The sequence below is a fragment of the Chiloscyllium plagiosum genome, unplaced genomic scaffold (assembly GCF_037043375.1).
Source record: "Chiloscyllium plagiosum isolate Xiang-an unplaced genomic scaffold, Cpla_swu_hap1 HiC_scaffold_19, whole genome shotgun sequence".
In the NCBI taxonomy this organism is placed as follows: Eukaryota; Metazoa; Chordata; class Chondrichthyes; order Orectolobiformes; family Hemiscylliidae; genus Chiloscyllium; species Chiloscyllium plagiosum.
Genome location: NW_028270157.1, coordinates 58,790,361 through 58,807,076, shown reverse-complemented (window position 1 = coordinate 58,807,076; position 16,716 = coordinate 58,790,361). Strand labels below are relative to the sequence as shown.

Below are 16,716 nucleotides of genomic sequence, written 5' to 3'. Positions count from 1 at the left end.
TTCAAACTCTCAGTTCCATATTAATTATGAGGAGCAGGGGTGGGGGAAGTCAGAGGTTCCATCACCGTTACTGCAGGGAAAAGCAGAGCTGATTCAGATACCCAAGGAGTGTTCTAATATATATTTTGAAAAAAATGTAGAAAGGTGGAAAAAGGTATTGCATGACAGATAACAAACAAACAAAATTACAAAGCTAGGATTGGGATTTAATTGCACATGGAGAAAGCACAATAATATATAAATCAGCTTGATCACCATACATGTGGGATTTAGTCTGCAGTGGAATGTTTTGGCTGTAGAATTACTTTGTGCTGCCAGTCACAGAATATATACAGAAGGTTAGATTTTATGCGAGCTTCTTGTTCTGCTCCCTAATGACAGTGACTCGCTGTTGGTATGATTTGTCTGCTCCACGTGCACTGCAGCTCTGTCCAAAAAACTCAGATCTAATCACCGGGATTACAGAAATGAATTGATCAGGCTAGAGAGAATACACTGGAGATTGGTGAGGAGCTTGCCAGGAAGAGAGAATTTTAGTGATGAGGAAAAGGTTAGATTAGCTTGGGTTGAGGGGAGATTCAATTGAGGTTTACAGAACTAAAAGAAACTTGGAATCAGTGAATAGAAGGGCTAATTTCCCTTAGTGGCCAATTACCAAGAACCATTGATGTAAAGTAATTCACAGAATTTCGAGAATACAGTTTTCTGTCAGAGGCTGGTGATTGTCGAGACCTCATCACCTGAAAGACAGAAACCATTTTTATGGATTTCATTTTTATTGTGAACTTTTGTTTCTAACTCTGTCATGACTTGCTTGGGAGACTTGCTTGTTCTACCGATGTTGTGACCCACTGTCCTCGGAGAAGCCACAAATGTGAATATTTAACTAAAGTACCAAAATGCCAAATTTGCCTGTCTGATTTAGGTTCTGTTAAAATTATAGACCAGGTTTTTGTCATTAACACGTCAGCATGTTGCATTGTAACCAAACTGATTTTCCTAACCAATGGCTTTTTTTAAAAAAAGAAATTCAATTTCTAATTTATGACTATACAAATTAGAACTTAACCCTTTTAAATTCCCATGCACACAATCAGACATGGAGAAAAATGGATAAGACGATTATTATTGATGGGGGTGGATAAAAATTCACAAACACTTCTGTATCACCAGTCTAGATCAGATCACTGGATGAATTGTTCTTTCAGTTCTTTGATAACACACATGCAGAGAATTATGATCCCAGTTGAAGTTACTCCCAGATATATTAGATACCAGAATGAAATCTAGCTTGATAGGTCATTTTGTTTTTGTAGTTTAATGTAGTGGTCTTTTAGTGAAACATGATCGCACAAGGCTATGGATCTGGGTTTGACTGTGAAACCATTTATTATGCAAAGAAAATTTAATTAAAACAAACTAAGCTGACTATAACAGCACGTGAAAGATTTCAAAATGCATTGCAAAATAGAAGCCTATTTAGTCAGGAATGCCATCACTTTACCATTTCTTGGGGAGAAGAAAGATAAATTTTCCTTCCCTATTCATCTGTATTCATCTAACTTCTGTTTCATGAGCTGGGAGGGCATTTCCTTGAATCCTTCCAAAGCTGTGATCCTAGATTTCCACAACTTTGTTGAACCAATGCAGATTTAAACCAAATAATCCAGTCTGCAAGTCAAAGACCAAAGAACAGTACAGCACAGAAACAGGCCTTTCGGCCCTCCAAGCCTGCATAACACGTTTTGCCCTTCCATAATAAAACTGTCTTCTCTTACAGGATCCCTATCCCTGTCTTCCCTGCCTATTCATGTATTCATCCAGGTGTTTCTTGAATACTGCTATTGTATATGTTTCCACCACCTTTTCTGACAGTGCATTCCAGGTACTCACCACCCTTTTGTGTGAAAAACTTGCCAAGCACATCTCTCTTTAACCCCTGGCCCCATCCAGCTCGTTGAATCTGTGTCCCCTAGTAATTCACCACTCCACCCTGGGAAGAAGTCTTATACACTTCACTCTATAAGATTGTGAATGACATAGATAAATTTCTATCATCTGCCCCTCAACCCTCTGCATTCCAGTGAAAACAAACCCAGTCTATTCAACCTTTTTTCAAAGCTGAAATCCCCCATACCAGGCAATATCCTCCCAAACCTTTTCTGTACTCTCTTCGAAACATCTACATCCTTCGGGTGTGGTGAGCAGAACTGTATGCAATATGCCAACTGTGGCCTAACTAAAGTTCTACAAAGCTGCAGCATAACTTGTCTATCTTTATAAAGAGGAACCTCAATTATCTGAAGGATACTGGCAGGGAGTACTGCATTCGGTTAATGGAATTCCGGATAATTGAATGCTGGATAATATGGTTTAGCCAAGCATCAGGTCATGGTGATCCTGCTGGATAATCGGATGTTCTGACAATTGAATGCTGGATAAGCGAGGTTCCTCTCTACTCAATGTCCCTTCCAATCAAGACAAGCATGCCATCAGCCTTTGTTGCTCCCTTATCTATCTGTGCTGCCACCTTCGGTGATCTGTGGACCTGTACACCCAGATGTTTCTGCATATCAATACTCCTAAGGGTTATGTCATTCACTGTATAATTTCCACCTGAATTTGGCCTTCCAAAATGCATCACCTTCGGATTAAATTTCTCCTGCCGTTTTTCTGTCCATATCTCCAAATGATCTATATCCTGCGGTATCCTCTGACTATATTCACTATCTACAATTCCACCAATCTTTATTTTCTGCTAACTTACTAAGTAGACCAGCCACTTTTTCCTCGATCACTTACGTAGACCACAAGCAGCAGCAGATCCCAGCACTGATCCCTGTGGAAAAAACGTCCTTCCACTGCTACCCTCTGTCTCCTATGACTAAGACATCTTGCCGGCTCACCCCTGATACCATGTGACTTCACCTTTTGTACCAGTCTGCCATGAACGGACCTTGTCAAAAGCTTTATTGAAGCTCATGTAGACAACATCAACAGCTTTTCATCAATCCTCTTCACCTCCTTAAAAGACTTGATCAAGCTAGTGAGGCACGACCTCCGCTGCACAAAACCATGCTGTCTGTCACTAATCAGTCCATTTGCAATTAAATGCATATAGACCCTGAGAATATTTTCCAATAATTACCTGACCACGGACCTGAGGGTTACTGGCCTATATTCATGGATTATCCCTGTTATCCTTCTTACATATTGGGACAACATTGGCTATTCTCCAGTCCTCTGGGACTTTACCTGTAGTCAAAGAGGATACAAAGATGTCTATCAGTGTTCCAGCAATTTGTTCTCCTGCTTCATTCAATATTCTGGGATAGATCCCATTTGGACCTGGAAACTTATCTACCTTAATACTTCTAAAGATGCACAACATCTCTTTCTTTTTAATAGCAACTTTGCTTAGAAATCCCACACTCTCTTCCATGAGATCATCCTCCACCAATTCCTTCTCTTTGATGAATACCACAATATTTGTTTAGGACTTCACCTACGTCGTCTGGCTCCACACACCGATTTCCTCCTTTGTCCATGAGTGGGCCAACCCATTCCCTGGCTATCTTTTTGCTTTTTACATATGTATAAAGAGTCTTGGGATTCCTCTTAATGCTTTTTGCTAACAACACTTCTTGACCCCTTTTTAGCCCTTCTAATTACTTGTTTAAGTTGTTTCCTACTTTTCTTATATACTTCAAGGGCTTTTGCCATCCTCCTCGACCCTATGTATGCTTCTTTTTTCTTTTTGACCATGGTCTTAACATTCCTGGTGATTGAAGGTTCCCATAACTTGCTATACCTATCCTTCATTTTCAAAGGAACATACACTCCTGAACTCTTATTAACTGCCATTTGAAATACTCCTACATGTCTGATGTGGATTTATCCTCAATCAAAATATTCCAGTTCCTGCCTAATACTGTTGTAGTTCACTGTACCCCAATTTAACACCTTCACCAGAAGACTGCTGTTATCCCTATCCATGAATATCTTAAAACTAACACCCAAAATGCTCCACCATTGAAACTTCATTCACCTAGTCAGGCTCATTTCCCAAAACCAGGCCCAGAATTACCCCTTCCCTGGTTGGACTGTTTGTATACAGTCAAGAAATCCTCCTGAATACTCCTTACAAATTCTGCCCCATCCAAGCCCCTAGCACTGAACGCATCCTAGTCAATATACAGGGAGTTAAAATCACCCACTACAACAACCCTGCTGTTTTTAGATCTTTCCAGAATCTCTTCACAGATTCTTTCCTACCTCCTGCCGGCTGTTGAGGCCTGTTTTATACACTCAGCATTGTAATCTCCCCTTTCCTATTCCTGAGTTCTACCCCTATTGCCCCACTGTATGAATTGTCTGATGTATTCTCCCTCACTACAGCTGTAAGATACCCCTTTATAGTAATGTAACTCCCTCACCCTTTTTACATCCCCTTCCACCACACCTGAAACATCTAAACCCTGGGGCATTCAGCTGCCAGTCCTGTCCCTCTTATAGCTAAGTGTCTGTAATCATAATGTCAAAATAAGTCTTCGTAAAATTGCACTTTTCCACTTCCACTCTTCATCACAACAGGGAAGGCAATGGCCTGGTGGTGTTATTGATGGATTGTTAATCCAGTGACCCAAGTATTGTTGTGGGGATCCAGTTTCGAATCCCACCACAGCGCATGATGAATTTGAATTTAGCTTTACTTGCTTTCCCAAACTGCAAACAACTCCTTGCACGTTCTCTTTTAAAAGCAGCATTGACTTTTCGTTTCCTTCACTTTCAGTTCACAGTAGCCATTTATTTCCCATCAATATGCAACCACTTCCTGTTCTCAGGCAATATATTGAAGATCTTTAGATCCAGTCTCTTTACAAATAGTCATCTTTCTTCAAATTTAAATACACTCCAATGATGAGCACAAAATCTGACCTCACATTTTTATGCAGTACTGTGACGACCCTGCACTATTGAAGGTGTCTCCTTTCAGATGTGGCCCTGTCTTCCCTCTCAGGTGGATAGTAAAAGTCGGAGGATACAAATTGAAAATAATAGAGAATTCTCTTTGGTGTGAGCTGTTCTTTGTCCTTCAGCCAGCACCTCTTTAAAGCAAATTATTTGCTCGGAATTTCGTTTACTTTCTTTAGAACCTTGTCCTGTACAAATCAGATGGCATATTTCCAAGTTGGCTATCCTTAAAACTTAAGGCGCTGTAGGAGATTCTGAAGCCTTGAAAAATGCTATACAAGTATATACTGTTCTTTCTTTACTGTCCTATGATTAAGTACTGTTATTCAGAATCTTACACAAATTTCTTTGTTTTGAGTCAAAGTGGAAACTGTTGTGTTAAGGTCATAATTAGTCGACAGAAATTATGACTCATTGACCTTTGTAGATTATTTTTACAAGAATGTTAAAGCTGCAATTTAAGTATTTGAATAATCTGCACCATTCCACCAAAATAATGAATTATATGTGATAAAATTTGAAATAATTTTGTTTCGAACTTATCATTTTAAGATTTATTTTATGTACCCCACTCAAGTAAGCTATTTCTACAACTTTTAGATTTCACAGATCCAAGCGATAAACAGAGTCACACGATACGGGAACTTTTGGAAGCAATTTATCCCAGGGTTGATAAGCAGGAATACATCATCAAACTGGAACCCATAGAAACAAATCATAATGCAGTGTACCAGCATGTAACTAGACTTGATGATCCAGTCCTCAATGTAGAGACATACAGTCCTCAAACATCGAGCCCATTACCAGTACAAGAGTCAGACATTGAAAAGATGCCAGAGATTGTACCAGAGGAAGCATTGGAACTTGTCCATTCAGTTCCTACAGAGCTTATTAAGAAAGAAATATCAGCCCAAAGGTTAGAACAAAGTCCGGAGCCCCTCCTTACAGAGATCGAGATCTCCAATGGTTCCAGTCTTGCTGCCCACTTGGTCTGCTGCCTCTGTGCAAAAACTTTCAATTCCCGACGTAGTGTAAGGCGACACATTAGAAAAGTGCACAAAAAGAAGATGGAAGAGCTGAAAAAGTACATCGAAACAAAAAACAGTGCAGGGCACCAATCCTCTCTCTCGAATGCCAGGAAACGGTCAAAGGGCATTGGAGTAGTCAGTGTAGGCAGGAACTGTCCTGTGTGCCACAAGTTCTTTGCCACAAAAGCAAATGTGCGGAGGCACTTCGATGAAGTGCACAGAGGTCTAAGGAGGGACTGCATTACACCCGACATCGCCACCAAACCAGGGCAGCCACTCAGCTTGGAAGAGACATCAACTGAGCACCCGGTGGTCCCTTTGCCTCGCAAGCGCAAGTCTTCCTCAAAAGCAGAATACAACCTGACAGCATGTAAGTGCCTTTTGTGCAAGAGAAAGTACAGCTCACAAGTCATGCTGAAGCGCCACATGCTGATTGTGCACAAAATGAATCTGGGAGAGAATCTGTCGAAGCCTCCAGAGCAGAGTACAGCTATGGTGTGCTGCGTGGAGTTGACTGAAGCTAGTACCTACTGCACAGGCAACATCGAGGGGCCTCTGCTTGCCAGTAGGCCCTCACCTCAGGGCGAGCCCAAAGGCTCAAGTCTAACAGGTGAAAAGAAAATCACCCCAGTGCTGAAAAACAAAGTGAAACAAGAAAATGAGAGTCCAAAGGCTTCAAGTCCGGCTGCTGTAATTGGCCACTCCAAGCCCAAGAAACCCAAGCTCTCAATGGGTTTCGACTTCAAGCAGCTCTACTGCAAGCTGTGCAAACGGCAGTTCACCTCCAAGCAGAATTTGACAAAGCACATTGACTTGCACACGGATGGCAATAATTTCTATGTCAAGTTCTACAAGTGCCCACTGTGCACCTACGAGACACGTCGCAAGAGGGATGTCGTCCGGCACATAACGGTGGTGCACAAGAAGTCAACTCGCTACTTGGGCAAAATCACGGCCAACCTAGAGAGCCGGGCAGTGAAAAAACCAATCGAGTTTGTGTTGAACAGAGTGCCGAGGAGAGGCCCCCAGAGAGACGAAACTAAGCACACCAAGAAGCACGACAGTACTTCCGCCTCTCCTGTCCCCTGCCCTGCTGTTGCTGGCAGGAAAACTGACGGAGCAGACCCTGGCACTGAAGTTAAATTCACCAAACACTTCTCGCTGCACAAGTGCACTAAGTGCGGAAAAGCATTCGCCAAAAAGACCTACCTGGAGCATCACAAGAAGACACACAAAAATGCAATGGTGGCGCCGGAAGGAAATAAAAATGTTGGCCGCAGCACCCGATCCAAGGCCCTTCTCTCTGGTAAGAGTTGCAGTGATTTCATTAATTTTGTGACTTTAAAAGCTATGATTTTTGTTTGCTTATCTTTTATCCTGAGCGCCTCGTTTCAAAATTTGTGTCTTAACACTCAACATGGGTGAAGTCCCAGAGGACTGGAAAATAGCCAATGTTGTCCCAATGTTTAAGAAGGGTAACGGGGATAATCCAGGAAATTACAGGCCTGTAATCCTCAGGTTGGAGTTTGAGAAATTATTGGAAAAGATTCTCAGGGACAAGATCTATATTAGGTGAATTGGCTACGCAAATTGCCCATAGTTTTAGGTATATTAGTCAGGGGTAAATATGGGGAATGGGTCTGGGTGGGTTACTCTTTGGAGGGTTGGTGTGGACTTGTTGGGCCAAAGGGCCTGTTTCCATACTGTAGGGAATCTAATCTAATCCAATTTCATGCATTTAGGAGCAAATGGACTGATTAGTGACAGACAGCATGGTTTTGTGTGGGGGAGGTTGTGCCTTACTAACTTGATCGAGTTTTTTGAGGAGGTGACAAAGATGATTGAGGGAAAATGGTTGATGTTGTCTACATGGACTTCAATAAAGCCTTTGACAAGGTGCCTCATGGCAGACTGGCACAAAAGGTGAAGTCACGTGGTATCGGGGTGAGCAGACAAGATGGATACAGAACTGGCTTAGTCCTAGGAGACAGGGTAGTGGTGCAAAGATGCTTTTCAGAATGTATGGTAGTGACTATTGGTATTGCAAAGGGGTCAGTGCTGGGATCTCTGCTGTTTATGATCTACATAAATGATTTGGAGGAAAACATAGCTGGTCTAATTAGTAAGTTTGCAGATGAAATAAAGATTGGTGGAATTGTAGATAATGAAGAGGATAGTCAGAAGATATGGCAGGATGTAGATCAGTTGGAGGTATGGACAGAAAAGTGACAGGTGGATTTTAATCCAGACAAATGTGAGGTGATGCATTTTGAAAGGTCAAGTACAGGTGGAAATGATATAGTGATTGGCAGAACCCTTAGGAGTATCGATATGCAGAGGGATCTGGGTGAGCAAGTCCACGGATCAGTGAAGATGAGTCTTTGTCACATAGACTGCGCCAGGGAAATAGTCTTTTTTTTTAAATTAGCAGGGCCCTATCCTCTGCAAATAGGAATTTAATCTCTTATAATTACACAAAACATTGTGAGACAGCATTCCTCTGTCAATCTGAATCAGCCAACGTTTTTGAATATAAGCAAAGCTTCAGAGAATCTGTTCCATAATACATCCTCCATGGTAACCACTCGAACAAGTAAACTTGACATATCAAACAATCTCATGCATATCTGTTGTTCCCTTTGAAATTTGTCATTCTTGCACCTGTCCTGATGAGTGCGTAATGAAAAGTTTCGACAGCATTCTCCTTTTTTGTAATATTGTCTAACAAGAGACTGAAAGTAATTCTGCTGCTGTAGCTTCAGTATGATCATGAAGGTGCTATAGAATATTAATGCGCTAAGTTTTTTTTAGAAGAAGCTGTTTTTGCTGACTCATTGGTAGGCGGAATAACCAGGAAATAAATATACGTGGTAGAAATGCCATTATGAAGAAAGGTCATTACTACCTTTTACTAATTAGCCAAGATTGCTGGTTGTATGATGGCTTAAACAATTTGACATGCTATTACCACTTCTTAACAAACATGATATCAAACATAGCACATTAAATTTGTGTTTGTTTTTTCAAAACCTCTCTACCCAGATAATTCCAGATGACATGTCAATAAATGGACTTTTTGGGATTCTTGTCGTTTGAAGATTCAATTTGGTAGCCGAGACACTGAAAATCATTGAGCAAATAGCAGCTGTGAAGAAATAGGAAACCAAAGCATCATGGGCACGAAATTAGGAGCAATTCTATGAAATGAAGTTTAAACCAAGAGATGAATAAATTTTTATGTACCAAAATGTAAAATGGTACAACATTCCAGAATGGCACTCCAGCCACTCTGGCAGAAATGCAATGTGCTCTACCAACATTGAATGGCAAGTTGCTTTCCAACACCTTGGTGAAATGTGCTCTGTGCTCACAAGAGTGAATAGATCTTGCAACTGACCAATCTTTTATGGGAACAGAGGAACAGGTTGATTGAAAATCATGGTACAGTTATAATACTGCTGTAGAGTGGTGTATGTTTGTTATGAACTCCCAGATCTCTGATGGCGTAGCTTAGCAGGAACCAGAAGAATTTTGATTGGAACACGGAGAGAGCAACATGCCATGGAACACACTGTATTGTTCTCCTTCAAAGACTCTGCTGTATATAACCTGACCTTTCTGTTTTAGGATCACAAATTCTAATTGCTGTGCATTCCTGAAGTCAATTAGAGAATGAAGAAACCAGCAGGCAATGACATTTCTTTTCTTGTCCTTTTTATATGTTTTTTAAGGGTGATGCTAAACTTTTGCATGTGATTGTCACTTCTAAAACCTTTACATATCTATAAAGAGATTGCAAGAAAATATGATTAACTGCACCACACTTATACTGAAATTAGAAACAGTAACGGAAATATATCCTCATAGCAAGAGAGAACTAATTTATATCTAATTCTTATATAGTATATTGATTTTTAACATGTTCATTAAAATATAAATGTTTTGATAGTCATTCACAGGAGAAAGCAATAGATTTAAGAAGAATTTTTTTTAACCATGTTAGAGACTTTGTATATGTATGCATAAAATTGTGGATTCTGTTTAAAAGAAAATTTCTGTGTTGGTACAGCAAACTGTTTGCACTTGAGTCCAATATGCTCAGCTGAAGTATAATTTTTATTTTTGGGGTGCCCTTAGAAATATAGAAGATGTATATTGGAATGTGAACAATGGCAAGAATATGCAAACTCTATAGCATCATTTACTGTCCATAGCTGTGTATCCTTTAAAAGTTGTTAGCCTTTCTTGATGCGAATTATACAGCAATTAGCTACAGTGGTTAATTATTTTTCTTGCAGAAAGTTTCTGTTTTTATAATTATTGGTCCATAACAATCTTAAAATGACCAAAAATTGTGACTTACTAATGTTAAGCATTGAAGTATAGTAGATTTTTAACATTTTGGTAAGGTGACAAATTGTTTTCTAGATTTGGCAATTTTTGGGTTGTTCAGTTAGATTGCAGCAACACAAGTTTTAATTTGTTAAAATTCACCTCAATTTGACAGGACAGCTGTTTGATGTTGAGGGTCAGGAGAAGCTATTCACGTATAGGAAACAATGCATATCAGCAGTGAATGACAAGATCTCTTTTGAGATATCCGAACATCACTCACTTTATTTTATTTCTCAATTCTGAAAATCCATTGTATTGATTGTAAAAGTGCATAATTTTACATTACCAATTTTCAGGAAATTTTGAGTTCAATCATTTGAGTTGTTTGAAATGGGAAGAGACTCAGTAGGAGCCTGCTTGATAGTCAGCTGTCAAGCAGTTTTGCCTTCTCATTGCTGTAGTTGTGCGACCTGACCTGGATGTAAACTAATTCAAAGCTTATTTTTCTTTTTGTCAAATTGTGAGACCATGTTTAGTATCAAGTTCCAATGTTTTTTTTAAAAATACAAGCCCTGTCCAGGGGAGGGCTGGTAGCGAATTTTTACTCTTGCTGGTGTTAATTGAGAAGTCGACGTTTGTGTGTGTGTGTGTGTAGGTTGAGGGTGGTCTGACTTTCACTGGTGATGTGGGCACAACTACAGACTTGCTGGCGTATATTAAGTCTTGGATTTGCTTGGGGGTCACCTTAGTCTTCAGCCTGTTGAGTTTGAAAAACTTCCTATCAAATTGAAATTGGTGACCCCCTTGTTGAAGTTGGCTCTGAGTACGTTCCATGACCAGCCTAGCTGTGTGCTGAGCAGATTCAAAACAGTTTGGTCTCCAGTCATTGCAAGGGATGGTTGCTTTCATCCTGTCATGCAGGATTTGCATGGTAGTAACAAACTTAGCTTGACACACAGTTCTCTGGAGTACCTTCAAAAGGGTTATATGGTCAATGCAGTCAAAGGCCTTTGACAGATTATTAAGAACCATATGGAGCTCTTTGTTTCAGATACTTGGATTTTCAAGTGACAAACATCATCTCTTTGATTTCTCAGAGTTCTTGGCTGTCTGGAAGAAGGGTAGGAGCTGGCCCAGGAGGTTTTGTGGGAGAATCTTCCCTTGGAGGAGCCAAGGAATGTGCTTCTATCCTTATCTCAAATTGATTTATCACTCTACCTGAAAGAGTGATGTCGCAAAGGTGTGGTGTCATTCAAATTGATTTATTTTCAGATACATTGTTTCATACGATGTCTATTGAAAAGTTTGCAGGTGTTTATTCTAATTCTATTTGTAATGTTAGCAAAGAGTCAACTGTTACAATGCATTTGTAGGCCTGAGTGTGACCGGACAAACAATCCAAATTGGACCAGTCTGACCAACTCACCAGTTGCTAAATTTGCCTGGACTGGAATTATGCCACATCACTGAAGGGAAGGTCGTATTTTAATTGAACATCTTGGACTCTTAAGGCTATGACATCTGTATAGGGATTTTGGTTCATGGATGCAACACCTTTCTCAAACCCAAAAATTAGAAGTCCCTTTGCTACTGTCTTAATTGTATCATTGTTTACTGAAAACTTGGAGCATGTAATTTTTTTTTATTATTGGCTATACAGAAGTAAGGATATAATTGCTGAAGAATTTCTGATTTCCATCAGCATTTAAATGAATAGCTGTTGGGTAAAATGCCCTTATAGTTACCCTGTTATGTACACATGTTTAGATTTGTTGCAATAAGAGGTTTAGCATGATACAACCATAATATCCTATAGTAACAACAAAATTGATATTTTTCCAAAATGAAGCACAAGAATAGTTTTAGTAAAGCTTTGCACTAAATAAATGCAGTGAATGCCTACCAATCTGAAATGACCGAAAAGCAAAATTCTCCTTTTCAGCTATTCCACAGGGAGAATTACTTGGGAGTGTAACTAGTCTTGAGGTCAAGCAAAATGCTATTTTTGAGGAAGCAAAATTGCATTCGGTTGTGTTGCATACAGTATGTCTCTGCTAAACATTGACTTGCTTAATATTATTTGACATTAATATTGGTAATGGTGTCAATATATTTTTTTGATGCTGTCAGTTTCACTTTTAATGTAGTTTACCAAACTTTCTGTTGCGGCCAGCCCTTCAAATAAACTGTTTCCTAGCACTTCTGGTCTCACCCCAGTCCCTCTTCACCTCCCATCCCCCACTCGCGTCTGCTGCCACCTTTTTTTTTACTGACCTCGCTCCCAAGCAGTGCCTGCCCTCCTCCCCTTCTCACCCAGCCACCTGACTGATCGTTGACCCACAGTTTTGTATCCCTCTCAACCTTGCTCTTCAGCCTTGTCTCATTTCTCTTCCCACCCTCAGCCTGAGATGTTGAGTGTAAATGATTCTGCAAGTTTGCTGCCAAAGTGCACTGATGAACATTGGCCACTAGATGGAGTGTGGCAAATCTGACAGTTCTATCCAGTAAAACAGTATTTTTAAAGATTGTGGGCCCCGGTTTGTGAGGAGTGTGGGAATTACACTGAGATTGCCACTCGGCTTCTGTTTGTATTAAGAATTCCACATTTTTAACAGGAGACTTTGATCTCTTGTACTCCCAAACCTGATAGGTTTCTTATAGTGCAGGATAGTTGAGGGAAGGTTAACTATATCCCCTTTTCTCATGGCAATCAGATGTCATGTCCTGTAAATTAAACATCCAGCATCATGGGCAGACTGACCGCTCCTGTGTAAAGATAAGCACATGAGGTAAGTGTGTGAGGGTCGAGCATTAGATGGGCAGGGATGAGGTGCTAGGACCTGGGCACAAGATGGAGAAAAGGGCCAGGTAAATGATCGAGGGTATTTAAGGGTGGATGGGAGATACTGGGTCTGGCAGGGGATGTGGAGTTCGAGATAGACTGGGCGGTTGCCAGGAGGTGTCAAGTCAGCAGCTGGGGTGTAAAGAATCTGAAGGAGGAAGACCTTGAGAATTCCTCCAGCATCCTCTGTTTTTATTTCATGTTTCCAGCATCCACAGTGTGTTGTTTTTATCTAGGTTTTTAGTAATCTATATTTTCCTGGCTTTTTCTTTAAACTTAACTTGATCTCCAAATTATATGGTTTTAATGGATACTTTGAGGGTAACAGCGATAAGGAATTGCCCATCAGAATCTTCAACTTTCCAAACAATTCCCTTGGAATCTCTGACAGTGGTGATTCTACAGGAACTATCTATGTTGCAGAAATGGTTATCTAGCCATCAGAAAATCAGGGCAGTGTGTAATCCTACATTTAGGTGATACATTTTACTTCGTGAGCTATTTCAGCTAAGAATGCAATTTTGCACAAGTATAGTAAAGTGTTTCACCTCTTGCATTGGACATTTCTCATCCAGAAAACAATGGAATCTAACTCTAGTTTTAACATTGGGTCCCATGGAAAATCCCATGATTCACTCAAAGGTGATTTTCAGGAATCGGACACAATTTTACTTGAGGGCTTACCCAATTGCGTACAAGGGAACTTTAAACTTGTTTGTTAAAGTCAGCTCAGCTCCTTTGAAGTGATAAAGTAATCCAATTTGTTTCTTGTTAGGTAAACGAATGATAGCAAAGTTTTCCTTCTGTTAATATTTACTGCTTTGCATTTAATATTTTATTGATAGCATTCTATTTAGACAGTAAGTTGATAAAATCATGAGTTTATTGAAGGCTTACTATTGAGGAACTTAGATATCCATTACCATTATTTATTAAGTATGTAACAAACAATAATTTCACAAGAATTCGAAATGCTCCACCCACCTTTTCTCTCCTTGTTTCAATGATTGCTTCCTTTACAGAATCATGGAATTTTTATGCTGCAAAAGGAGACCATTCAGCCCTTTGTGTCTGCTTGGGGTCTTCAAATGAGCATCATTACCTCGTGCCAATCTCTTGCATTTTTTTCCAGATCCTTGCGTGTTATTTCTATCCAGATAATCATCCTTGGGAATGCCTCAATTGAACATAGATGCACCACGTTTCCAGGCGGTGCATTCCCACTTCCCTAATTACTTGCTGTGAGAAAGTATTTTCTCTTGCATCACTTTAGCAGCATCTCTTATTTTTTTTTCTTCTTGAATAGAAGCGTCTCATTAATGTTGGCTACAGGCAGCACAAATTTCTCTGGTTTGGCTGGTTGTGTTGTGTTATCCGCTATAAACTGGCTTGTTGTTTTTGAGGGTGTGATAGAAATTTAAGTGTTGGCTGCTGAGGTTTGTCATAGGAATGTTGTGGTTGGCTTCAGCATGTAAAGTGGGAATGTCAGACACTGTTCCTTGGCTTTCATCATTATACAGGATTATGTGCACGCTGGGTGAGGATAAGATCAAACTTGGATGTGATGTACACTCCAGGCGGAAGGGTCTTTTCTGTATCATACGATTCTATTCTTTCCTAAGCTTGACTGCATTTTGTTTGAAGACTTTCAAGAATAATGGTTTCTGGGCTAAGGCACTGAATGCATTTCTGTAGTGAGGAAGTAAATGCCTTGGTGAGGTGAAGGCAAAAAGCCAAAACACACAATTGTTGAAGTGAAAGAAAACTGTTAATGCTCCTCACTTCCAAAAAGAAAAGTTTAGTTTATGTAAACTGCTTTCTGTTCAAAGCAAAATCAATTAAATAAATCCCTGACTGTCAAGAGGTTCTAAAGCTTTAGCTTCAGCGAATACTGTTGAGACAATTAAGGGTACAGGGGTAGTTTTTGAGTAATCCTGCCAGATAATTGTGTAATCTAGAAGCTCAAGTGTCCCTGAATGCATAAGGAGCCCATTTAACGAAGAATTTAGTTAGCCCTAAAATCGAGTAACGAGGTTATGAAAACAATATCACCTATGTTCTAGATGCAATTGATGCTGCTTCATGTGGAGCAGCTTTTATTTAGCTGTTTGATTGTTTTTGTTTTGAGGCGCACCAGTTTGCTGGAGCATGAGTGAACAATGAACTTGTGATTAGCAGCAAAGTAACTGAAGTAGTCGACCTTTGGTTTTAATAGTGAGGGGTCACTAGTTCTCCACCTTGTTCTTTGGGAGGATACGTCTTCAGAATTTTAGAAAATTTTCCAGGTACCAGCACAGTTTATTATCTTACAGAGCCAAGAAACATGGCAATGGTGTTTCAGGTTAGCTTCACAACAAGGGGATTGGTACACACATGTTTGAAAAATTGGAGGGAAGGGAAGCAATTCAACAAAACTACACAAATTATCTTGCTCATTTGAAAGAGGCATTCTTGCGGTTTGCAATTTTCTGTGACTATTTTTCTTCAGAAATTCACAATCTTATTTCATTTTTATATGTGTGCACGTACTTATATGAAGGAATGTGTTGTTAATTGTACTGGATATTACTTGCTGCTATAGGTAAATTGAATGTAGATGAACTTTTGTTTCTGGAACAAAGATACACTGAGGAAGCCTAAATGAAGAAACTGTGCTGGTGCAGCAACCAGAGTTGTTGGTACTGCAGAGCAATCAAATACCAAGTCTGACTTAATCCATCTACTGTTTTATTCTGTGATGGTATCATATGACAAACTGTCTTGAACATTGTTTAGAGCAAAGAAAGAAAAATTGCCTAAGAATTCCTCTGGGTGGCAGTGACTAGCAATAGAGTATTGTACTGACAGTCACATTAAGTATAACAGTAAATAAAGCCATTGAAATTGAGGTTCTGTGCACTGTGTCTCTGTCTCTTATAGATTGCAGAATTAGTTTTTGTTTACTAGGATTTCACCTTTAGTTCTACAGTATTAGAACATGTCAGGCTCTAAACTGAAGAATCTTTTGTACTTGATAAAATTTACATTCCCTCCACCCACCCCACACCATGTTGAGACGGTATATTTTTGTTGGGGTTGAAAGGGCTATCAATACCACTGGAGCGTAGTCCTCAAAGATTACAATCTTGAGTTACTGTATTTTTGATCTTTACGTGTTTAAGTATTATGTACTTCTGCCTAGGCCATCAACGCCACATCCCCCTCTTAAAATTGTTGATGTTACAAGTGAAAAAAGTAGTCCCAGATAGATTCCTGTTGGACACAACGATCAACTTTAAACCACTTATGAAGCTCCCTTTAGCTTTTACTGTTTCATCCCTTCCTATTTAGTAAAACTTTGCTATGGTTTTGGTAGGGAATGCACAGAATACATGTTGAAAACCCACCAAGGTAGGTTGGGAAGTTTCATTGCTTTTTTACTTCCAGGTTTAGAAAAAAAACACAATCGCAGTAAAAGTGACCGTGAAGTTGTGGTCATGTGAATCCTCTAATGCTATTTCGGGAAGGAAATCGTTCTGGTCTGACACTAGACCCACA

The 16,716-nt window shown here is 39.8% G+C and overlaps 1 protein-coding gene across 4 annotated transcripts in view; it reads left to right on the top strand.

Annotated features, from left to right (window-relative positions):
• Positions 1-16,066, top strand: part of znf800a (zinc finger protein 800a) — a 116,269-nt gene extending 100,203 nt beyond the window's left edge. For all 4 annotated transcript variants that reach the window (XM_087997428.1, XM_043709124.2, XM_043709125.2 and 1 more), the window contains 2 exons: positions 5,575-7,308; positions 9,045-16,066. In XM_087997428.1, coding sequence (XP_087853554.1) covers positions 5,575-7,308; positions 9,045-9,058 — 1,748 coding nt within the window. In that variant the 3' untranslated portion in view covers positions 9,059-16,066. The remainder of the gene's footprint in view (positions 1-5,574; positions 7,309-9,044) is intronic.
• The last annotated feature ends 650 nt before the right edge of the window (positions 16,067-16,716 follow it).